General features: G+C 45.4%; 1 protein-coding gene across 9 annotated transcripts in view; it reads right to left on the minus strand.

The window, feature by feature from the left end:
* Positions 1-10456: 10456 nt before the first annotated feature.
* SASH1 (SAM and SH3 domain containing 1) overlaps positions 10457-24854 on the minus strand; it is a 1041684-nt gene continuing 1027286 nt past the window's right edge. For 4 of the 9 annotated variants that reach the window (XM_037730364.1, XM_037730365.1, XM_037730363.1 and 1 more), the window contains exons 17-20: positions 23206-23319; positions 18420-19573; positions 16579-16710; positions 13386-14149 (exon numbers count right to left, since the gene is read on the minus strand). In XM_037730364.1, the coding sequence (XP_037586292.1) occupies positions 13886-14149; positions 16579-16710; positions 18420-19573; positions 23206-23319 (1664 nt within the window). In that variant the 3' untranslated portion in view covers positions 13386-13885. Of the gene's footprint in view, positions 14150-16578; positions 16711-18419; positions 19574-23205; positions 23320-24854 lie in introns of all 9 variants that reach the window. The other 5 variants (XM_017505762.2, XM_037730367.1, XM_037730368.1 and 2 more) reach the window with 2 other exon arrangements.

Genomic DNA, 24854 nt, shown 5'->3' on the forward strand with positions numbered 1-24854 from the left:
TTTCAGAGGCCCCTCCTAGTGACTTTCTTTTAAGGCAAGTAGTCATTAGTTACCCAGCGACATTTGTGGTCCGAGAAACTCAGTCTCCCTGTATTCCTTGTTATGGAAGGTGGTGGCTTAAAAGAATGTAAGTTTGACCAGGGACCAACTTGCCACCTGAAAAAAAAAGGATGAGAGTTCCCCAGCCTTTTCCCTTTTCTAGAAAGCAACATAATCCAAACTTCTTGGAGTGAGAGTGCAGACAGTGACCCAGGGCGCCCACGGAGAAGTACATTCCAGGGAAGTAGGAGTCTGGGAGATGACCTGGGCCCAGTTCCCCCTGCAGAAGCCTCTGTCTGGGGGCTAGTTTGGGGAGATTATTTAACCAAGGCTCCAAGTGCCCCCGATAAAACTACAAAGAGAGTGTCTTATGGGCTGAGTGCAAACCCCCCTTTGAGACTTTAAATCCTCAACACACTTAACTGGACAGACTGAGGTTGCCCTTTGTCCTCCTTCAAAGTAAAGTATCACTGCGGCTTTGAGTTCATCTGGAGTGATGAAAGCAAGGACACACTGAACATAGTGACACAGTTTTCAGCAGTGACACTGTGGCAGAACAAACTGTGATCGTGGAAAATAGAGGCCTGTCAGTAGCTGGCAAACTTCTCTGGCTTTAATCTCAGCAAGGCAGGCCTTTGGAGTTGAGTTAATCCTGGATTCTAGGGGAATTTTTTTTGCAGGAATGTCTTAGGGAGAGATATGGGATGCCTTGTAATTTGGGCAAGTGGAGACTGAGGCAATTCAATAGAAAAAGACTACCTCCGGTGGCCCGCGCCTGCAATCCCAGCACTTTGGGAGGCCAAGGCAGGCAGATCACCTCAGGTCGGGAGTTCGAGATGAACCTAACCAACATGGAGAAACCCTGTCTCTACTAAAAATAGAAAAAATTAGCCGGGCATGGTGGCGCATGTCTATAATCCCAGCTATTTGGGAGGCTGAGGTAGGAAAATCACCCGAACTCAGAAGGTGGAGGTTTTGGTGAGTCAAGATCGCGCCACTGCACTCCAGCCTGGACAACAAGAGCGAAACAAGGTCTCAAACAAGAAAAAAGAAAAAGACTACCTCATGTTGGTCAAGCAGATCAAAGAAGCTAGTTATTTTCAGAGATACGACAAACTGGAAGCTCTCAGCTTTCTCTTTCCTCTATTACAGGACCTTTAGTTAATAACATATTTCATTAAACAGGAGCGTGTATGAGAGACAGCAAAATGTCCTCCAACAGAATTTCAGCCACACTGTGACACTTTCAAATGTGGTTTTAAATGGATTGGTTAGGAATTGGTGATTTAGGAAAAAGCAAAGGAAGAAATGAAATGCTTTGTGGGTGTGAACTGGTGTGTGGGTCCCCTCCTCAGGCCTCTTCTGTGATTCTGAGATCCGATGCCTTTGCTAAGGGCATTGTGCGCTGTCAGGCAGGGTTGCTGTTGACTGGAGTTACTTGAGTCTTGCTGAAGGAGGCTTCACTTCAGATGGTAAAATTCAGACAGGCGAAGAAAGAAGAATGGGTAGAGGACTCTAGGGTAGGAGGGAAATTCAAGCACAGAGGAAAATAGGCGTCACTATGGGATATTCAGGAGACGTTGAGCGGACAGGGTGCATCTGGCCGGGATGGGGAATGGCTGAACCGTGGAGGCTTTGAATGTGCCTTTCAAGATGAATTGTTACCTACTGATGGAGCCTGTGGCACATAAGAGGTTTTTCTCTGTGCAGATGTGCTAGAGCCAGGGAGAATCCATGTTCATCTAGATATGAGTTCTGAATCTTCCTTCTCCCAAATCCCTGCCAACTCCACACATTGCAAAGCTCTGAAATGACACAGCTACGGAATCTGTCCCTCCCTTTCCCTGTCTTGACTACTGCCAATCAGGGCAGGTGTTCTTGCACCTATTTTATAATTGCAGGAGGGAAACGGTGCCCTGGTTCCAAAGTGGCATCGAGGACCCAAGCTCTGTCTAGTTTCTGATTTTCCTCCCTGGTGGGTGGGCTTGTGTCATTGAAGTGGTCCCATGTGGCTGCCACTCCACCCTCATCTTCACTGCAGCCTGGGAGGCAGCAGGAGCGTTTCCCCTCACCTAGGCCTCACTGGATAGAATTGTGTCCTGTGAACACTGCTGGCTGCAAAGGAAGCTGGCAGAAGAGACTCTGGAGGAGGAGCCAATGCTGTGGACTGGTTTGAGCCAATCACGATTCATGCCCTGGGACTGGAAATAACGAGGCCAAACAAAGCAGAGATTCTGTGATCAGACAGCAGAGGGGTGGCTGTTGGAGAAAGGTCAGTGGGGCAGGCAGGTCCTTTCTTGGCACCCACTATTTGCACAAATAACGTCAATGAGGGTGAGCAGTGAAAGGACCTGCCTGGGGTCACAGGGCAAGCACAACCCCAGGGCATGCCACCTCCAGGCTGGGCGCTGCCTTTTCTCCTGTGATCACAGCACAGTCTACCAAGCACTGGGGGCTCAATGTAAATTTCAGGGCTCCAAGAACTCCTTCGCTGAAGATACTCATAATTTTTAGCCCTTACTACGCATCAGAATAACCTGAAGAAATTGCAAAGACTCATGGATGACCAGACTTCACTCCTTGAAGTTCAGATTCAGTTGGTCTGAAGTGGGCCCCAGGCAGTGTCGTTTTCTTTTTTTTTTTTTTTTTATTTTCTTATTTTTACTTTTTTTTTTCCCATTTATTTTATTGCATTTTAGGTTTGGGGGCAGTGTCGTTTTCAAAACCTCCCAGGTAAAACGGTGTTCTACTCTCCCCAGTTATTCCATAAAACACAAACTTAGGTGTTTCTATGACAGTATTTTGTAGACGAGATTAAAGCCCCAAATCCATTGACTTTAAGTAAGGGAGAGTATCCTAGACCAGCTTCCCCAACCTTTTTAGCACCAGGGCCCAGTTCTGTGGAAGACAATTTTTCCATAGATGGGGTGGGTGTGGGGAGATGGTTTCAGGATGATTCAATCACATTACATTTATTGTGCATCTTTCTATTATTATTACATACTCATCATAACGTAGAACCAGTGGGAGCCCTGAGCTTCTTTTCCTGCAACTTGATGGTCCTTTCTGGGGGTAACAGGAGGCAGTGACAGATCATCAGGCATTAGATGCTCATAAGGAGCATGATGCCCAGATCCCTTGCATATGCAGTTCACAGTAGGGTTCATGCTCTTGTGAGAACCCAGTGCCACGGGCCTGACAGGAGGCGGTGTTCAGGTGGTCATATGAGTGACGGGGAGACGAAGCCGTGCTCGCCAGCCCGCCACTCATGCACTGCTGTGCAGCCCCGTTCCTAACAGGCCACTCATGGGTACCAGTCTGTGGCCCAGGGGTTGGGAACCCCTTTCCTAGACAGTCTAGGAGGGCCTGATTCAATGCATCAGAAGGCATTAGAAGCAAAGCTGAGATGTCCTTGATGAAGAAGAAATTTCATGGTGGACAGCAGTGTCAGCCGGCATCCACGAGTTCCAGCCTATCTGCCCTGTGGACTTCAGACTTGCCTCCTCACACCTTGCAATTAAACCAATTCCACACAATAAATCTCAGATTATACATCTCACCGCTTCTGCTGAGAACCAGGGAATTATTCAGCAGTGGTTAAGCCGAAGGGTATCAGAATAAAATAACCCAAGGTCAAATCTCATCTCCTCTCCCTGCGACGTCTGTGGCTGCAATTCCCTCAGCTATAAAGTGGGGATCTCGGCCTCCAGTGCACAGGCATCCCGGGAAGGGTAAGAGCTCTCAGGCTTGTGCACATTTATTACCGCTGGGGACTGAGCGGTGGCCGCTGCTCTTATACTGCCGTGCTATTCTGGGCCATGAGCCAGTAAATATTTAGAACAAAAATGAGCCTGGTGTTACCTCCCCATTGCTTGACATCTAAAGTTTAAGGCCTTAGAGTGACCTCATCTGCCTTCCCCCAGCTTGCTCCTGCAGTGGGCAGGAGGGCACCTGCTCACACACAGACACGCGGGCGCTGCACCCGTCAGGTGCAGGACACCGGCGGCCACCCAGCTCTGGCCGTGAAAGCAGCCAGGAGCTCCATCGGTCACCCATCATCACTCTCCCGGGCAAGTTTTAATAGATGTTTTGGTTACAGGATTCCAGGTATCGGTGGTCACTTGAGTTGTGGCGGCCCTGCCGGCCCTGCCGCCGCCGCACCTGGTTTCGGGGCTGCTGCTCCGGGCAGCGCGACGTGGACTCGCTCCTCCTGGGGGCTCCCGCGCCTCCCACTCGCGCCTCCCCGAGGGCAGGCTCCACCTCCAGCCTAGCGGAGCAGTGCCCTCTGGCGTCCACGCGCTGCAGCAGCGGCTCGCCCTGCAAGACGGAGGCCAAAACTTGAAAACCAACTCTGGGCTTTGATTTCCTTCTAAGCCGCTGTTTTTTGTCTTGGAAATCCAAAATTGTATGTTTTTTTTTCTTTTTTTGTGAAAGAATTTTTGTATTTTCCACAGACAAGAAATTAGATGTTTCTGTTCCTGGTAGTGCACGGTATGAGGATGTAACATTTACCACCTGCACATGTGAAGGTGACCCTGCATTAAAAGTAGGGATACTCCGTGTTAATTTCAGTGATGAGCTACACGTGCACAAAACCATCCTTCTTAGCCATTTCCACAATTTCCAGTCCTGAGGACTGGTCACTCCATACTCTGCAGATCAAAGTTAAGCCTTGGATGGGCAGAAAGGAGCCGTCTCTTTGTCTGTTTACCCTGCCACTAGCTTTCCACATATAGACCTCAGCCCCTCGTGTCACCCCTCTAAGCTCCGTCTCCTAGCCTAGGAAAGAAGAGGGTTAAAATAGAGCCTCTTGGCCGGGCGCGGTGGCTCACACCTGTAATCCCAGCACTTCGGGAGGCCTAGGCAGGTGGACCATGAGGTCAGGAGACCAGCCTGATCAACAACGTGAAATCCGTCTCTACTAAAAATACAAAAATTGGCCGGGTGCGGTGGCTCACGCCTGTAATCCCAGCACTTTGGGAGGCCCAGGCGGGTGGATCACGAGGTCGAGAGATCAAGACCATCCTGGTCAACACGGTGAAACCCCGTCTCTACTAAAAATACAAAAAATCAGCTGGGCATGGTGGTGCATGCCTTTAATCCCAGCTACTCAGGAGGCTGAGTCAGGAGAATTGCCTGAACCCAGGAGGCGGAGGTTGCGGTGAGCCGAGATCGCGCCATTGCACTCCAGCCTGGGTAACAAGAGCGAAACTCCGTCTAAAAAAAAAAAAAAAAAAAAAAATTATCTGGGCATTGTGGTGCATGCCTGTAATCCCAGCTACTCAAGAGGCTCAGGCAGGAGAATCACTTGAACCTGGAAGGTGGAGGTTGTGCTGAGCCGGGATTGCGCCACTACACTCCAGCCTGGGCAGCAGAGCAGACTCCATCTCAAAGAAAAAAAAAGGGGGGCCTCTTCAGCTTTCACGTTCAGGATCCAAGAGCTGGTCATTCTGGGATAGTCACTCATTCAGCAAATACAGTGTATCAAGTGGAGAGGGTTCAGGGTCACCAGGGAGCAAACCTGGGCATTTCTGGATCTTAAACTGCAGCAAGGTAGACAGGTAATAAGCAATAAACCTAAAGAGGCCACAGGGTGTTAAAGGTGAGAATGAACGCCAGGTGGAAAATGGCGCAGGTGTGAGACTTGAGCGTTGTGGTCCAGGCAAAGGGCGGTTTCTGGTGACGGAATCAGGCCAGGCCCTGAAAAGCGGCCTTTCAGAAAAGACCTGTAGGAGAAAGGCAAAAGAAAAACCACGTGGTCTTTCTGAAGAAGAGCCTTCCAGGTGGAGGGAAGCCTGCAGAGGCCCAAGGTGAGAGCTGTCTGATAACCTTATGGGCCAAGGAGAAAGCCTGTGTGGCTGAATCAGAGGGCTGAAGGGTAACGAGGGGCGGGAAGGCCAGCAGCTCACAAGAGATGGTTACACAGAATCTGCTGGGCCACTGCAAAGGATTCGCCCTTGACTCTGGAAGAAACGGGGCCACTGGGGTCTTTCAGCAGAGGAGCAGCATGACCTGCCTGGTGTTTTCACAGGGTCTGTCTCAGTCTGCTATATACCAAAATACCATAGACTGGGTAACTTACACAGCAAACATTTCCTCACACTTCTGGAGGCTGGAGAGTTCAAGAAAGCCCAGTGAGGGACCTCTTTCTGGTTTGCACATGGCTGGCTACCTGCCTGCTGTGTCTTCACATGGTGGAGAGAGAAAGCGAGGTCTGATGTCTCTCCCTCTTCCTATGAGGGCACTAATCCCATCATGCGGCCCCACCCGTGTGACCTCATCCAAATCTAATCATCTTCCAAAGACCCCCACCTCCAAATACCATCACAGTGGAGGCTGGGGCTTCAACATACGAATTTTGAGGAGATTCAAGTGTTAACAGGGTCACCCAGGCTACTGTATGAGCTAGATCACAAGGGTGGGGGAGATAGGGGCAAAAAAGCAGGAAGCCACAGCGAGCATCAAGGTGAGGGTGGTGGCTGTGGATTGGGCTGGTCTGGTAGCAGTGGGGACAGCGAAGGATAGTCAGATTCTGGGGAGACTTTGAAAACAGAGACCACAGGATTTCCTGACAGGTTGAATGCAGAGTGTGGAAGGAAAAAGAAGTCAAGTAGGATTAAGTCTGAACTCAGTAACTGGAGGTTGTTGAGAGGAGAAACTGAGGCAGATGTGGCAGAGATCTGCAGGCCCACCAGACATTTCACGTGGGATGTGTCGATAAAGTTTAAGACATTGATTTGTGATGAGAGAGAAGTGAGTGTGCAAAGTTCAGGAAATTCAGGGAGAGCTGTTACTGGAGGTAATTCTCATCTCATAGAGAATGCATGTTCTAGAGTCAGATGGATTTGTGTTCAAATCTCCGTCCTGTTACTTGTCAGCCTGAAAAGTGTCTTAGCTTCTCAGAGCCTTGTTATTCAATATTTTCTTTTTCAGTTCCTCACGTGTCAGGCTGTTCCCGGTGCTGGGATTGGAAAATAAGCAAAGTCCTCGTGCTCAGGGACTCTACATTCTGGTCAGACGGGGATAAGAATAAATGCCTGCTTAGTGTTCACTGAATGAATTAAGTGTACACATTGCCTCAGGCACTCGGTGTAGTGATTTGCCCAGTGAATAGCTGACCTCTCCACCCTTTCCCTGCTTCCTACCCATTGGAGGACAATTTGTGTCACATATTTGGACTGACCAATAAGAATCTAGAGGACATTTTGGGTGACAGCCTTCCAGTGACACAGAAACTATAGAACTGACTCCCCAAGACTAGAAGGTGGTCCCAAAGACCAGAAATTATAGAATAATATGTTGCCTGCACAGCAGAATACCTGCCTCTGATTTTTCTTCTTTGGCTTTATTCTGCAGCCTAGATATTAAACCCAGCTCAAGAACACCCAGCTCAAGGACACTACAATAATGACCAAAATTGAGCTGGTGCTTCAGGATGCATGGGGAGTCTAACGAGCAAATAGCTGGGGCAGCACCTTACTGTGCGGTGTGTTCTCACTGTAATCAGCATCCTCTTAGATGGAAGCACTACATTTCTTCTTAGGTGACAGATGTCTGGGATTGCTCCTTTAACTCTTGGAGATGAAAAGTCAACCACGGAGAGATCACCAAGGGTGAGAAGAGACCCTGGGATGGAAGTCTGAGGCCCCTGAACATTCAAAGGGTGGACAGAGAAAAAGGCTGCCAAAAGGCTGAGAGGCAGTGGCTGTTGGGACGGGAGAGGGCAAGAGGGGAGCGGGGAAGATGGAGAAGGGGAGGTGGGAGCAAAGGGCAGCTGCATGCAACGCTGCAGAGAAGACAAGGAGGTGGAAGCTGGGGAGGCCGCACTGGATTTAGCAATGTTGCTTCTGTCCAGGGAACAGTGGGCTGAGGAATATGTGGAGGATAGGGGAGAAGAGACAATAGACAGAAACATCATTCAAGATATTTGGCTGTGAAAAGCAAGAGGGTGGATTATGTAGACAAGGAAAACGTGGGTTGGGGAGAGAATTTTTTAAAGGAAAGAGTGGTAAACACTTTTAGCTGGGCATGTATTGTGTTCTGCTTGGAGGGGGCTGGGGGACACGTGACGGGAAAGTGATGCCAGGAATGACTTGAGATGTGGGAGCGCCGTCTTCCCCAAGGGAGAGTGTCCATATCAAAACAGAGGACCGTGGGCTGGCAGAAGCGCACAGCATCACCTGCTGCAAGCATGTTCAAGGGAAGGTACAGAGAAGCGAGGGAGTAAATGAGGGGCTGGGAGTCCCAGGACAGCATCCTGAGCTACGTAGCGTTAGATGCATGGAGAAACTCCTCCTTGGGCATGGCAGGAGCCACGAGGAAAGACAAGATGAGGATGCCTGGGTGTTTGCAAGTGAGGCCCAATGGAGGGTTTCCATTATTCTATGACGTCGGGGAGACTCAGTCAGGCTGAGGGCCAGGTGGATCAGGAGTTTGGAGCCATAGAGGATGTTGCTTAATGATTTGCTTGTTATTTCTAAGACTTTTGTGTTTCTAACCAAGTCTGATGCATGGGACACAGCACATTGTTATCCGTATAACCACCTTCTCTGGCCCTCTCTCTCCTCAGGCCGAATCCATCCTCCCTTAGCCCTTGGTACACATCTCTCTTATGGCTCCAATCGTATTCATCATCCAAGTTTTGGGGAAAGTCCATTGAGGATGAATGGGGATGGTGGTGAAAATCCAACCGGATTAGTCTTAACTGGTGTGGCTCTCACACCAGTACCCTGGGATCCTTCCAGATTGAACTCAAAATCAGTTTGGTGAGGGTCTTCCAGTGCTTTTGTTACAGCGTGCAGGAGGTGACAGCTAACACCCTTTCTGGAGCATTCTTCTCTGAAGTCATGTAGGAGGGGCGCTGTAGGGGGAATTGGGATACTTCCAAATAATGGTGCCCAGGTTTCCCTGATGAGTGGTTCAGACCTGCCCCTGAGTGAGCATTCATCTTCTCTTCCTTTCTCCCTCCTCCCTCCTCCTTCTCCTCTCTCTCTCTCACAGACACAGAAACACACACACACACACTCTAAGCCCTAGGAAGCAGTGTACAGTTTGCTCTGAGGGTCCTCATAGCTAAGAGTGAAGACAGTCATAATTCTGAGGGTTCCAAAATGAATTGTGTGGCTGAACAATAACAACCAACCCCCTTCTCTTTTCTTTTTTCCCTAATCAAATTCATGCTCTTTATAAGTGAATACAGCCTAGGTATCTACATACGAAGAGAGGTTACAAGAAATACCAAGACTCTGGCCAGGTTTTCCTAGGAATCATAAGAAAGAGTATCTTCTTTGAACTATTGAATCGTAGGAGTTAGCGAGGGATTGGGAAGATCTGAGGTTTATGGTTAGTTCTTTAAATGATGCAGCAGTCAGGCGAACACCCACTCCTAGAATACATAAAATATCCCCATTCACAAAATGGATGGGAGGAATTGGGAGTAAGATGACTTAAAAGGGAAACCTACATTAAGCTTCCTTTAATGAAACCCACCTTAGTCTATCAAACTGTAAAACACATGCATAACTTTAATATGGCAATTCCACATGCATGTGATATAGGTATAGGAATATCTATGATAGCTTTCTCTTCCATAACAGCAGAAGGGTGCACTTTGAGTACTGGTTAAATAAATGACCTGCATGATAGAATTCTACACAGTCTTTAAGGGAGTGGGAGAATGCTGACATGGAAGGGTCTCCAAGATATGTTAATGTAAAAGCAGGGTGAAGAGCATGAAAAATATGCTCTCATTTCTGTATGGAGAAATACATATGCAATTATATTTATAAATACAAAAGAGTTTCTCTGAAAAGACAGGCCAACACTGGTTATAGCAGGTTGCCTGTAAGAATGAATGGGATGGCTGGGGGGGAAGAAGAGGGTGATTTTTTAATAGTTTCTCAAATGCATACATTACCCCTCAAAATTTTTTATTACAAACACCCTCTTCTCCCTATAAAATATGTCTTTGTATCAATTGTGGTACACTGCCATTAAAAACCAGTTATTGTCAAGTTGATTAATTTCTAGAATATCCAGACCTAGACTTGTTTTTTCTCTCTTTCTCCATAGATGTGGGTGGTGGTGTCATATATGTCTATATTGAGCAAGTCAATCATCCATGTGGGCTCAGATTCTTCATTTGAAAATGATGATCCCAGACTCAAGATGACTTCCAAAAAATATCTTCTTGTTCTAAGGTACTATCATTATATGACTCAATTATGCATATTTGAAAACAAAGCAATAAAGTGGTAAAGAGAATCTGGGTGGATGTCAGAGGGTGATTTCTGGTGATATGGCAGAATTACATACAGCCACAATGTTCCCAATATATTTCATTATTTGATCGCTTTATAAATTCCCTTTCATTTCTACTCCATTCATCTTTAAAATACCCGAGAAACAACACAAAAAGCATATTCAAGTGAAGAAATTTATTTACTTGTTTTCTAGGTACATAGATGACATAATTATAGACAAGTTTTGATACATAGGAAAACCCTTCTGTCCACCTCTCTTTATGCTAAATGAATCATCACAATAATTTTTACAATTTTTAAAACAATACACAGCTTTCTTGGGCTGAAGCAATTGCAAGAACATATTGGTACTGGTATATTACAGCTACTTACAATGTTTTTAAGAACAGCAATGGAGAAAAATAAGTTATTTAAATATTGATTTCATATACAGAAAGTGCAATGTTGTTAGTTGTTATATAACTTGCTCGACAGTTTCTTTTCTCTATCAATTTTAGATCAAGATAACTTGGACTCGGACTATTATATTTTTTTCTGAAAATAATACAGTACACACATGGCAGCAGTGACTTGGTGAGTTGATTTGTTTTGCCGCAGTTATGAAAGCAAACTTTACTATGTCAGGAACTGGTTTCCAATAGGTTAGTAATTTCCAATTTCACCCATACGGGCGGAGGTGGGGTGTCAGGACAGAGAAAAGGGCCTCTGACTAAGGCAAGGCCATGAAACAATATCTTGGTTATCTGGGTACGTAAATTGTACTAGTTGAAGCTGACTGCATTTCATTCCAGACAGCTTTGAAGTGAAAATGATACACAATGTTATGTGTAGCTACCTGAGCCGAACTGCCTTTCCAGGTTTCTTTTGTGCTTTCCAAAGACAACAATTTTCACCATTACTCAAAATTCTGTACCAAATGCAACTGATTAAAACTGGGTATCGCTGAAGCCTACCACCTGTTCACTGACGTCCACAGGCAGTCCCAGACCACCTCAGTCAAACGCCACACCCAAACATTCAGCTTTTCTCAGACCAAATTAAACGTTTAAAGAAAAAAAAAAAAGACCAAACACTAAAGATATTTTTTAAAATATTTAAAACAACACAATAAAGTAAAAACAACCTCAGACCCCTCAGACTAGACATTCCCACTGAAAAATCTTTGTGGTCCCTGAATTTGATTTTCTATGCAAAGGCATTGATTTCCAAAGAAGGGTGATAAAAATATGGTTTGGCATTCTCAAAATCTCCAGAAAGTTCCCTCTTCTGCTGCGACTTTCACTTACACGAAAATGCTTCACTGGGAATGAAGTAAAACTTGGAAATGCGATTTCTCCCTCTCCTTTGTCACCTCTTACACGGCTTTTGTGTGTGGTTTTTTTGCTCAGCTTAAACAATGACAGGATCTGTTCGAATGTCAAGCCGAGGTATTCTGAAAGCAGGAAGAGAAGCCTGTCTACAGCACCCACCTCCACCACAGCACGTGAAACGCACTGAACACTTTAGCAATACGAGAACCCTGCAGCTTCGTTACATTGCAAATAAGCTAGGCCACAATCCGAGAAGACGAATATGAGCTGTTTTTAAGAGTTCAGTAGAAATCTGGCAGCTTTAGCTTTTCATTCTACGTTTCCACAACTTCTTCACGTGGCATCTTACAGAGGATGAAAATTATTAAAAAAACACACATTTCTTTAAAAAAAAAAAAAAAAAAAGCATACTAATTCATGAAAAAAATACATCACCTGAGAATGTCTTTTTCCTCAGAAACATGGATCCAGACATAAGCAATATGCTAAAGATGGCTTTGTAGTTTATGAAATCACTTCCCCTCCAACCCAAGGGAAATAATCTGTTTTAATAAGCAGATGAAATATTACAAAACTTTTAATCAAGGGCCTGTGGTCAAGGTGTTTATATTATAAATGATTGATTGCATTTGAGGCTTAGTGTTCATAAGAATGTAAAGGAAAATCATAAGCAATAGAAACCTAAATAGTTTACTTGTTTAAATTTGCTGTTTGCTAGAAAGGCAGACACTAGGCTAACAGAGGATAGAGGCCGGGCTTGGGGCTCGTGCCTATAATCCCAGCACCTCGGGAGGCTGAGGCGGGTGGACCACCTGAGGTCAGGAGTTTGAGATCAGCTTGGCCAACATGGTGAAACCCCATCTCTACTAATAATACAAAAATTAGCCGGGTGTGTGGTGGATGCCTGTAATTCTAGCTACTCAGGAGGCTGAGGCAGGTGAATCATTTGAATCCGGGAGGCGGAGGTTGCAGTAAGCCAAGATCGCACCACTGCACTCCAGCCTGGGTCACAAGAGCAAAACTCCATCTCAAAAAAGATAGAATGTGCTGGAATCAGTTGTAAAACAATTTAAAGTATGCAAGCACTTAACACATGGCTAATGTGGTTCCTCTGACTCCAATATTGAACCTTTGTTTAAATTAAAAGAATGAACTAAATTTAAAAAGGATAATAGTATTAGTTGCAATACTGAAAAGACTTTTAGAAAACATCTTCTAAATGACTCCCTTTTTAAGAACATCTTTCTGAAATATGCAACCTCACAGTGACCTTTTGCAAAGATGATCTATTAACTGAGGGTTGAATTTCGGGATGGACATGGTCAGGATTCCAAGTCAGTGCTGCAGCACAATGACCCACACAGTAACAATACTAAACTGGTTAAAACAAAAAGCAGTTACTATGAATACAGACGCACACACACACACACGCACACACACACACACAATATCTTTGTGAATTTCAGATAGCTTTTTAGTACATTTGTAGTTAGCTTAAAACCCAAAACCAACATGAAGTGTGTGGCTGATGAATACCTATACCAAATAAGCCATGTTAGAATGAGATGGTTAGAGAAGCCCAGTTTTGCTGAAAATCTCCCAGAGCGGTTACATGGGAGCCTTGGCTGAAGATGTGGAACTATGGTTATAGGATTGTGGACACTAGTTAGATAACTGCTTCAAAGCTTATATTAAGGCAAATAAAAGCTGATTGCTAGAAAGCAATTATTAAAATGTCTCTTGTGTATCTAAAGAAGAATAGGACTTTTTTTTTCTGGTGCAGCCAGATGTTCTAACTTTTGAACAAATGGGCTTGGTCAACAATGTACAGTAACTCTTGAGTCTATTCCTTTGGCCTAGCTGAGCCCGCCTGGCCCTCGGGCATCCTGCAGGGTGACAGAGAGAAGGGCAAGGACACTATCAGAGATGGAACAGGCTGCCCCCCCACACCTCCCAGCCTCCACCAGTACAGAGAGACAGACTGGAGCCACAGCATTCGCAGCTAGTTGGTATCTCAGTTCTCTCATCTTCCGAAAATAACAATAAGTGCTTGTCTTGTCTTTGGAGGTCAAAGAGAACCACACTCATTTCCTGGAGGGGGCTTTTCTGGAGGAGAGGCGCCTCAGTCCTGTGCCAAGTTTTCGCGCTGTTGGGCCACATGCCAGACCTTTCTTCTGGATCTGGTCTGCATGTCCAGAGATGGAGGAATTGCATCAGCATCATCTGCACAGTGAAAGGGTGGCTCTGGTCCAGAGAGGCCCATCTAGGGCCTGGCTACATGGCCTCGGGGCCTGGCGGCAGTTTGAAGAGTCTGGCTGCAGATAGGAGCTTTCTTATGTGTCTCTCCTCTGTGATGCCGGCCTCCTGAAGGCAAGTGTGGGACAGAGAAGGCACTTGGCTCAGGGAGCTGAAGCCCGCAGTGGAGAGGGTGCTGGCGTACATGGGCAGGCCGATGGAAATGAGCCAATCCGACACAGACGAAATGCATCCGGGAGAGACAGGCTTTCGGCAGATTTCCGTGAGACCACCGCTTGGAATCTGGATAAATTAAGAAAGCAATATGATAGAAATGCTCCATATGCCATCGGAGGGCTGCTTCGTATGTGTCTAAAAGGGACAGCACTGAAATACTGCATTGCTAGACTGTTATCAGAAAGCGACAATACAATGAGTGTCAGAGATCAAGACTAGCAGGAAAAATTCTTCTCTAAGATGAAGCAAATCCTTAAGGAAGTGTTTCACAGGGTTCTCCAAGGTGTTTGGAATGAGATCAGATCCCACTTATGTGTCCAAGTCCCCAAACTGTCAGCATTTACATATTCTAACATTTTGTTTCACTGAGGATATGCTCTTGACAAGAGCGCTAAAGTGGTTTGAAGAGACAAATCTGGGTGATCATGTGAAAAGTAACACTCAGGCCGGGCGCAGTGGCTCATGCCTGTAATCGCAGGACTTTGGGAGGCCCAGGCGGACAGATCACGAGGTCAGGAGATCAAGACCATCCTGGCTAACACGGTGAAACCCCATCTCTACTAAAAATATAAAAAATTAGCCAGGCATGGTGGCACGTGCCTGTTGTCCCAGCTACCCAGGAGGCTGAAGCAGGAGAATCTCTTGAACCCGGGAGGCAGAGGTTGCAGTGAGCCAAGATCGCACAACTGCACTCCAGCCTGGTCGACAGAGTGAAATTCCAACTCAAAAAACAACAACAACAACAACAACAAAACGATAACACTCAATGGGTAGGGTTTTTATAAAGTAGGTTTTTCACTGTATTTTGAATCTATGTTAACAACCAGAAAATTAAATATTTAGTCAATACAGTTATAAAGAACTTAAACTACAGTAATATCAGGATTGGCTGGAACAGGGAAATGGACATTTAACCCTGACTACTGAGCATATACAGGGCCTACACCTTTCAGAAAGGTGATTTGCTAACGAGAGTGAAAATCTTTGGGATTTTATATAGTTTTCATGAAGCAAACCCTTTTCAAGGAATATATCCTCAGAAATTAACCATGAAAGTCTACAAAGATTTATTCGTAAGGATGTAAAAGGCTGGGAAAATCTAAATGTTTGAACTACGAGACTGACTGCTAGAGTACATTCACCTACCACAATACTCTGAAATACAATAGCATCCCCCTTATCCACAGTGTTCTTTCTACAGCCTGAAATAATAAATGGGAAATTCGGAAGTAAACAATTCGTAAGTCTAACGCTGTATGCCATTCTGAGTTGTGTGATGGACTCTCACACCATCCAGCTCTGTCCCACGTGGGGCCACCCTCCCTTTGTCCAGCGGATCCACACCGTCTACACTACCGTCCCTCAGTCACTTAGGGGCCCCGAGTCATCAGATCAGCTGTCGCGGTACTGTGGTGCTTGCGTTCAAGTCACTCTTATTTGACCTCATAATGGCCCCAAAGTGCAGGAGTTGTGATGCTGGCCATTTGGAACGTGGCAAAGAGAAGCCATTAAGTGCTTCCTTTAAGTAAAAAGGTGAAAGTTCTTGGCTTAATAAGAAAAAAAATTATATGCTGACGTCCCTAAGATCTACGGTGAAAACGAATCTTCTATCCGTGAAATTGTGAAAAAGGAAAAAGAAATGTGTTTATAATATATTCAGGGTTTGGTACTCTTTAGGCTTTCAAGAGATCCACTTGGAGGTCTTGGACCATATCCCTCATGGATATGGGGAGACTACTGTATTGATAATATCAACAAATTTTTTTAGTAACAAAGAAACAGACTAATGATGTGATAACAGCAAACAATCATGTTTCAATACTGTACATTTACTATTATTCGTGTACAGAGAAACGATTAGACAAGAGTTTTAATGGACAAGTAAAAATTGTGTGTATTTATGGTTTAAAACATGATGTTTTGAAAAATGTACACATTGTGGAATGGCTAAATCAAGCTACATAACCCATGGATTGCCTCACATACTATTTTTTGGGGTGAGAACACTTAAAATCTACTGTCCTAGCAATTTTCAAGTATACATTGTTATTAATTGGAGTCACCATGTTGAATAGATCTCTTGAAGTTATGCTTCTAACTGACACTTTGTGTCATTCAGATGGATTTTATTTCTTAAGAGATGCGATTTCACTATGGTGCCCAGGCTGCCATCAAAATTCTGGGCTCAAGCAATCTTCCTGCTCTGCCTCGCAAGTATCTAGGATTACAGGCGTGCACCATCACGCCTAGCACTAGGCTAATCTTAAAAAAGTTTTTCACAGTGTTGGGATTATGGATAATTATCTTTTTCTTTTTTTCTTTCTGAAAGTTTATTTTTAAACATTTCCAGGCTGACCCATGTATTGCTTTCTCCCCAGCGGTCTCCTTTCCATAGCTACACAAGCCCTTGCCTACTTGGCAGCTGTCAGTATGCTCATCACTAAGTGTGGTAACTAACTGTGCCTCAGGAAGCCGGGGGACTGTGGGCTGCTCACCGCCATGCGGTGCTGCTTCCGAAGCTGCTTCACCCGGATCTGGTCCATGTTGGTGGCAACGTCCCTCTCGGGCTGATCCAAGTCCTCTGCGTATCTCTGCACCAGGGCTTCAGGAATCCCACAGCGGCCATGCTGCCAGGGAGAACAGAAATGTGGCATCAAGGGTTATAAGGTTTTTTTTTTCCCTTTCCCTAAGATACATCAAACATCACGTAGGGTCTCGCTCTTGTCACTTAGGTTGAGTGCAGTACTGTGATCATGGCTCACTGCAGCCTCAAACTCCTGGGCTCAAGTGATCTTCCCGCCTTGGCCTCCCAAACTGTTGGGATTCCAGGAGTAAGCCACTGCCCCCAAACCAAAAGTTTTCATCTAAAATGAATACATTTTCTTTATGAGTCAGGATGGATGCTTTAGAGGGAATACTTTTACATCTTTGTCTTGCACTATTGAGCTCTAGGAAAATGTTTGGAAGCATAGTTAAGGCAGAACACAATTATCCTACACTTTTCCGGCCAATGCCCTCACCTCACTCAATCGGATCATTTTGCAAAATAGAATTCCTCCAATGCTATTGAAGATAGTCTTCTAAACTGCAGGAGAGAAGGGCTAACGTCTACTTTACAGACATTCAACTGTTTGCACTTCATCTGCTACAAGTTATACTGCCAGCTCACTAAGCCAGCATTTACTGTCCAGTCATTCTCTTTACTTTTTATTTAAAGAGATTTACTCATGAAATCTTGGCTCATGCCTGTAATACCAGCACTTGAGACAGCAGAGGCGGGTGGATCACGAGGTCAAGAGATCGAGATCATCCGGGCCAACATGGTAAAACTTCGTCTCTACTAAAAATACGAAAAGTAGCTGGGCGTAGTGGCGGGCGCCTATAGTCCCAGCTACTGGGTAGGCTGAGGCAGGAGCATCCCTTGAACCCAGGAGGCAGAGGTTGCAGTGAGCCGAGATCACACCACTATACTCCAGCCTGGCAACAGAGTGAGACTCCATCTCAAACAAACAAAGAGATTTACTCATGAAACATCAAGGAGGCTCAGGGAGGTGGACGAGGATCTTATTCGAAGGCATTCATTGTCATGAGAATTTTATAATAAAGGACTCAGGAATGCATCATAACAGGGCCTGTATTTCCTGCAGTAAAGTACCACTGTATCTGTTAACATTGCTTTGTCTTCGGAGTCACTTGGTATTGGTAGACCTCATTTTTTTTTTTTTTTAAATGAGAAGTAATTGTTCATTATAGAGCTAAATGTTTTTGGTACAATGGGGGATTTTATATTATCTTTTTCCCATTACCCATACAGATAACTGTATAATCCAATGATCACATCTGAATAGGGTTCTATAATTTTCCAAGTATGTTCACATTTATTTTATTTGCTCCCCGTAATCCCTCTAAGAGGTCTTCACGCAGGTTATTTTTAACCTCAGTTTACCTACGGAGAGATGAAATGGTAGGTGTCAGTATCTGAACACATGAATGTCCAGTAAGGCGTGGACACATGGATTCAGGTGTCCCCTGTCTGCTAAACCATCCTTTTCAGAAGCCAGTTTTGGCACTGATCATTCTCCCTGCGAAGTATAGCTGCCAAAAACTAAAAGGAAACAAGTAAGAGCAAAACAAAGAAAACTCCAGAGAGGCTGTATTTGCATTTAATCTGGAACCTGCGCTCCCTCATCAGAAGCTGCTGGCTATGGATCATTCATTCCACCCTCTCAGAGCTGCCCATGCCACTGGGCTGGCTTCAGGGGCAGCTGTGGGCTCATCGCACCTGGCTGCCTGACTTCTACAAACAAAGGCCTGAGAACATGGTGGGCCCAGATACCTTATCAGAATAGGGCTCCTCCGTGAGATCGATGCCTTCGGCGTGCAGCTTGTTTTCGGTGAGCATTTCCAGATCCACTCCCCGGGCGCAGGAGACCTTCCTGGTCAAAGCCGGGCCCAGCTTTACACCGTGCTCCTGGAGGCTCGTGTTCTCAGGGAGCTCTGAGAGCCAGGGGGGCGGCCTTGTGCTTGGTGGGCTGCCAGGCGCCTGCCCTGAGAGAGGCCTGGGAGCCAGTGCTGGGGGACAGTTGCTGGGGCTGGTGGGGCTGGCAGGGCTGCCCCTTTTCACAGGCAGGCATGGCGCATCGGGACTGGGGTGGGTCCCACCAGGGCCCATGGGGACAGGGTGGAGTCCGTTAGCGAGGCGTTCTCTGCTCTTTTTAACAGGAACAGGTGGAGGCTGTGATAGAATTTTTGGCTGTGTTCTTATCTCAGGGACCCTCTGCTCAGCATCGACCCCTTCTTTGGTGCCCAGGGGATGGTGTGTTCCTTCAAACTCATGTCCTTTTTTGTGGCCCTCCAGAGGTGTCCTTGCTAAACCATGTTTAGCTCCGGGGGGCTGAGCGTCATAGTTTCTGGGCAAACACTGAGGGGGTGACGGGCCATGAGCGGAGTCTGTGATTGAGCCCTCCAGTTTCTTAGTTGTCAATTTCTGAGGTTCGGAAAATCTCTTGCTTTGGGTCAGTAGCAATGCATTGTCAGCGGCAGAGTCTCGCTCTGGGGGCTGGGCCTTTGTGGTAGGGGCGCTCGTCTTCTGTGGCACTTCGGGTACAATCTGAGGGGGCGGTTCTGTCACCTCGGTAGGCACGTCTTGCTCAGCGCCAGGCTCTGCTTGAAGGTCATCCAGGGAATGGGATCGGGGCCAGGTGTCCACAGTCTGGGGGCCCTCCAGGGTCTCACAGCTCCTGCAGATGGAAACTGGGAGGCTTCTTCGGTTTTTATTCAAACCAGTCACACCAGGTGGGTCACAGCTCTTGGATGTATCTGGGGCGAGGCCACCGCCCAGCCTGCCCTCCTCCTGTCCCTGCTTCAGTGCATCCCCAGACTTCATTAAAGGCAACGTTGGATAGTTGCCCAACTGGTTTCTGCTGAAAGACTTTAAGTTGGGCTCGGTGGATGACTTGGCAGATAGGAGGCTCGCTTTCCGAGTCTTGCCTGTGAGACAAGGGAATATTTTACAATCACATTTTAAAAGCAAATCAATCAAATGGATGCATAAAGGGGTGCTAACATAATTGAAATCTCCAACTCCCATATCCCATTGTTCAATTACACTAAAGACATACAATCACCATTTATGACACTGGGTGATAGAGGGTTATTATGGTTCCATTTTTATTTTTAGAAAGAATCCTTCGTCTTGTTAAAGAAATCATGAAGACTGAAATTAATTGGGAGACATGGAGAGAAATATGCTGTGTCAAGCAGGGAAATAAATCTTGGCTTAAGTCTGTGCCCAGCTGCAATTGATGTGAAAAGAGGTTGCTCATCCATAGCCCATATTGACGAGGTTTGTTGGGTGAGTATAGTTTTTCAAGGTCATGATTGAAAAGGAGAGCTGGACTGAATTCCAGAACAGGTTCTATAAATGGTACCCCCTTCAGAGTGAACAGTGAATACTCAAATCCCACCTTCCTTGAAGCCCCTCCTTCTAATAAATTTATCCTAGAAACAACCAACCAACCTGGACACAGACAAGTAAACATATATAAGTACTTTGCCAAAGAAAATCTACAAAATACTGAGAAAGTTTTGGATCCCAGCAAAGCAACACCCTTGGTTAAAACTGTCAGACTCATAACTGAACTATCAACCAGACATAATCTACTTATCTGTTGACTGGTAATTGATATTAAACTGGTGCTGCTGGATAAGTGTGCCAAAAACTTACAATGCATGGACCAGGCAATGTACTGAACGCTTTGTTTGCATCAGTACTTACACACACACACACACACACACACACACACACACACACACAGAGATTAACTGTTCCTTGTTACATTTTTGGTTAATAACATGTTTGCTGTGTGCTTTGACCCTGTCCACCTGTATTTTCCATGCTGATAAACACCAGCATGCTAGGCATGTTGAAAAAAAAATTCTTCAGAACCCACACGAGCTACACAAGGATTCTGATGCTTACTGAAACTGAGGATGTCCCGGGATACTATGTGGGTTTTGTATACTGTCTTGACTGAGGCTACCTGAATATTACAGTTTGGGGAGAACTACCGTCTTCCCAGGTTGATAGAACACCTTGAATGGCAGGGCGTCATGGCTCAAATTTGTAGGATATTATTGTTGTTTTTTTTTTTTTTTTTTGAGACGGAGTTTCGCTCTTGTTACCCAGGCTGGAGTGCAATGGCGCGATCTCGGCTCACCGCAACCTCCGCCTCCTGGGTTCAGGCAATTCTCCTGCCTCAGCCTCCTGAGTAGCTGGGACTACAGGCACGCACCACCATGCCCAGCTAATTTTTTGTAGTTTTAGTAGAGATGGGGTTTCACCATGTTGACCAGGATGGTCTTGATCTCTTGACCTTGTGATCCACCCACCTCGGCCTCCCAAAGTGCTGGGATTACAGGCGTGAGCCACCGCGCCCGGCCAAATGTGTTTCTTTATTTTTATTTTTTTTAGTTTTTGAGACAGAGTTTCGCTCTTGTTACCCAGGCTGGAGTGCAATGGCGCGATCTCGGCTCACCGCAACCTCCGCCTCCTGGGTTCAGGCAATTCTCCTGCCTCAGCCACCTGAGTAGCTGGGATTACAGGCACGCGCCACCATGCCCAGCTGATTTTTTGTATTTTTAGTAGAGACGGGGTTTCACCATGTTGACCAGGATGGTCTCGATCTCTTGACCTCGTGATCCACCCGCCTCGGCCTCCCAAAGTGCTGGGATTACAGGCGTGAGCCACCGCGCCTGGCCTATTGTTGTTACATAAAGATCATCAGCCTAGTGTTACTACTGAAGATCCTGACCATGGTCCCACTTTTCATTATTGGAAAAATCACCACAAATAAATGAAGAAATGCCTCTTCAGAAAAAAAAAAAAAAATCGCATCAAAACTTAAAAGTAAGTTGAAGTGGCAAATTATTAAAACCTCTTTAGCATAAATTTTAGAAATATGACTTTCTTTTCCCTTAACTCCCAATATAAAACTATATGTCTGAGTTCCATTTCTGCATTCTGCATATTAGAAAGATCCCTAAATTTATTTTGAGTTCAAAGTATGGTTCCTAGCAATCTAGTTCTTCAGCGGCTACACCTGAATTCATTTGGGCATGAAAAATTCTGCCAGTAACATCTGTGAGCTCCTTACCAATCACCAACAGTTGGGGGAATTCGTTTCCTGAAAATTTTTGGATATGGAAAGGTTATTAACAGGGAAAAAAAAATTCCTCAGACTCTACATAAGCTACATAAGGATTGTGATATTTAATAAAACTGAGGATGTACCAGGATACTAGGTGGGTTTTGCATACTGTCTTGACTGAGGCTACCTGAATATTATAGCTTGGGGAGAACTACCATCTTCCCGAGTTGATAGAACACCTTGAATGGCAGGGCGTCACGGATCGCCAAGACACTGATTAGACTTAGAATTAGAGTGAGGCAAACAAGGTGCCCAGAAGATGAACTCTAAGGAGGTGAATGCCCAGAGTCATGAAAGCACAGGGCTGGTACCCGAGAGTGAGCACCTGCTTAGGATTTGCACCCTGGACACCCTCTTTCCTTTCCTTAGCCCTGGCTTTGGTGCCCACAATGGCTCTCAAACTATTTTTTCCCATGATCCCCAGTAAGAAACACATTTTACATTCAACGTGTCCTACACAGAGACACACATGCATGCACGCAAGCGCCAACACACACTCAGACATAACTCAAACAAGGATTACAAGTGACAGTACCAGCAATACTAACCGTTATCCTGGGGGATGTTCTCTACTCTATTTTGTCTTACAAAACTGCTGTCCATGACCTACTAAATTGCTTTCACAACCCACTAATAAAGTACAACCTGCAGTGTAAAAAAGTTTGCTTAGTAGGTGCTCAGTAAATCTCTTAACAAATGGGCTATTAGATAGGGCTCAAATGGCTGCTAAAAACTATCAAAGCTGGGCATTTTATATGACGGCCTTCAGGAGTTTGACAGATTTAGGTCACTGTGGCAGGGTGAGCCTCTTTCCACTGTTTCTTGTCTTGCTACAATCTGAATTCTGGGGTCACAACAGGAAGCCACAGAGGCATCCATGATAACGTTTAGCCCACCTGACCCCATATACCACTTAAGGCTCCTCTTCTGTTTGAGACAAGTATGTTTTCTGAAATTTCATACTGACTACTTCCCGACTGGCTGTACAGAAAGGCCACCAATGAGACAATCCTTCTCTCCTGCAGTAACTGCCTCGACATTCAGGCCATGCACTGAGGCATTTAAGACACTGCTGCTGGTGTGACCTTGATGGATGGTCTACCCGGTAAATTGTTTTCCTATGGACCTAATAGTTCCCAACGCTCAAATGTTGGTTTTTATTGCATAAAGAAAAGGGCATAGGAGACACACAATTTAGGTTTTACAGCTGCAGGTATTTTATACGGAATTTATTAACCTCACCTAGCAGCCAGGAGAATAAAAAGGGAGGCTAACTATGGACTAGAATGGTGTAGAGGTCAGAAGGAAAAAGATGGTTGCTGAGTTCATGATAGGAATACGATCGTCCTTTTGCAGAAACTGTGCTTTGAAATCAAGTCAAAGCAGGTTCCCAGCGACCCATGGTGACATTACCGTTTTCCAGATTCTCACTGCTTTCGTAGCATCCTGAGTCTCGGGGGGAGCATCCACTCAGGCCCTGGCTGTCAACGAGCAGCTTCTCCTGGGATCCTGACTGGTCGCTGTTACCTAGAGGAGAGAACCCAGCACGAAATCAACAAGGGGCATGAAAAGCAGAGGGTTCAGGGTCAACAGATCTCGACTTTATCCTCGGTTACTGCCCTGAGCTTTTAGAAGAGAACAATTTATCTTAAAACAGATGAGATCAAAATGAACTAGTGTGATCACAGCTTTTCTTCCAATAAAGTAATAATCGCACGAAGGTAAGTTTGGAGAGAGCACGCAGTTGGAATACGTTGATGCCTTTTAAGTTACTGGAACAGAGGCTGACCCTGGCCTCAGGGCTATGAGGAAAAGAGAAAGGCAGAGTGTAGTTTTCGCAGTGGGGCTCACAGTCCCTTCTGAGTGATGGCACCATCAGGGAGAAGCAAAGAGAGAATAAACGTCCTATTCACAAGGTGAGATTGGGTCATACATTTTTCGGAGATCTGTTAAGTCTTATGCTTCAAGATATTTATGTTGCCAACTTTCCAAATTTGGGAGCTAGTATTAAGGTGTCAGATGAAATAACAAATTTTATTAGCATTTAGGAGCCTTCCTAGCCCTCAGGGACACATGCTGAGGGTGTTTGCATTAGCTCAGCAAGCATAAGGCTGGCAAACCCCAAAACTAAAGAGAGGCCAGTGGCAAATCTTCTTTTGCTTTTGTTGTTTGGGATGAGTTAAGGGTTGTTCTTTCTTTTCTGTTTCTCCCTTTGTCTTGTGCCAGCACATTTCTATCTCCTGCCTATAAGTAAAAGATGGGGAAAGCTTAGGAAACTTTCAAACTTTGAAGCTGAGTAACACATGCATGGTTGCTGGTATAGAAAAATGGATGACTGAAAGCTGGACATCCTTATTCTGAGTGGATAAAGGAAATGCAGTACCTATGTACCATGGAATACTACTTGGCTAAGAAAAGGAATGAAATAATGTCTTTGCAGCAATTCGGATGGAGCTGGAGGCCATCATTCTAAGTGAAGTGACACAGGAGTGAAAAGCTAAAATCCTTATGGTCTGACTTGTAAGTAGGAGCTAAGCTGTGAGCACGCAAAGGCATACAAAGTGATATAATGGACGTTAAAGACTCAGAAGGGCGAGGGTAGGGGGAGTCTGGGGATAAAAAGAACGACACATTAGGTGCAACGTACACTACTCAGGTGATGGGTGCACTAAAATCTCAGAATTCACCGCCATATAATTCATCCATGTAACCCAAAATCGCCTTTACCTCAAAAGCTATTGAAATAAATAAATAATAAAATAAAGAAGAAGAGAGGAAGACCTCATTCTGAGGAAGGCTTTTAAAGAGAAGCATCTTTATTTGTCAATTGTACCTCAACAAAGCTGGAGAAGAAAAAAAAAATCAGGAGCAGCATCAGGCGCTTCTGTTGAGTGAATCTGCCCAAAGGCAATCATGTGGAAAGCCACGAGGGCCTTCAACACCCCAACAGCATCACCCGGCATGTTGCAGAAAGGGCACGTGTGGCCTTACATGGGACAGCGAGGTTACACGCAGAACATCTTTGCATTATTATGCAGAGTAAGTACTTGGTCACATAAAAC

Source organism: Cebus imitator, unplaced genomic scaffold (assembly GCF_001604975.1).
Source record: "Cebus imitator isolate Cc_AM_T3 unplaced genomic scaffold, Cebus_imitator-1.0 Scaffold341, whole genome shotgun sequence".
Lineage (NCBI taxonomy): Eukaryota > Metazoa > Chordata > Mammalia > Primates > Cebidae > Cebus > Cebus imitator.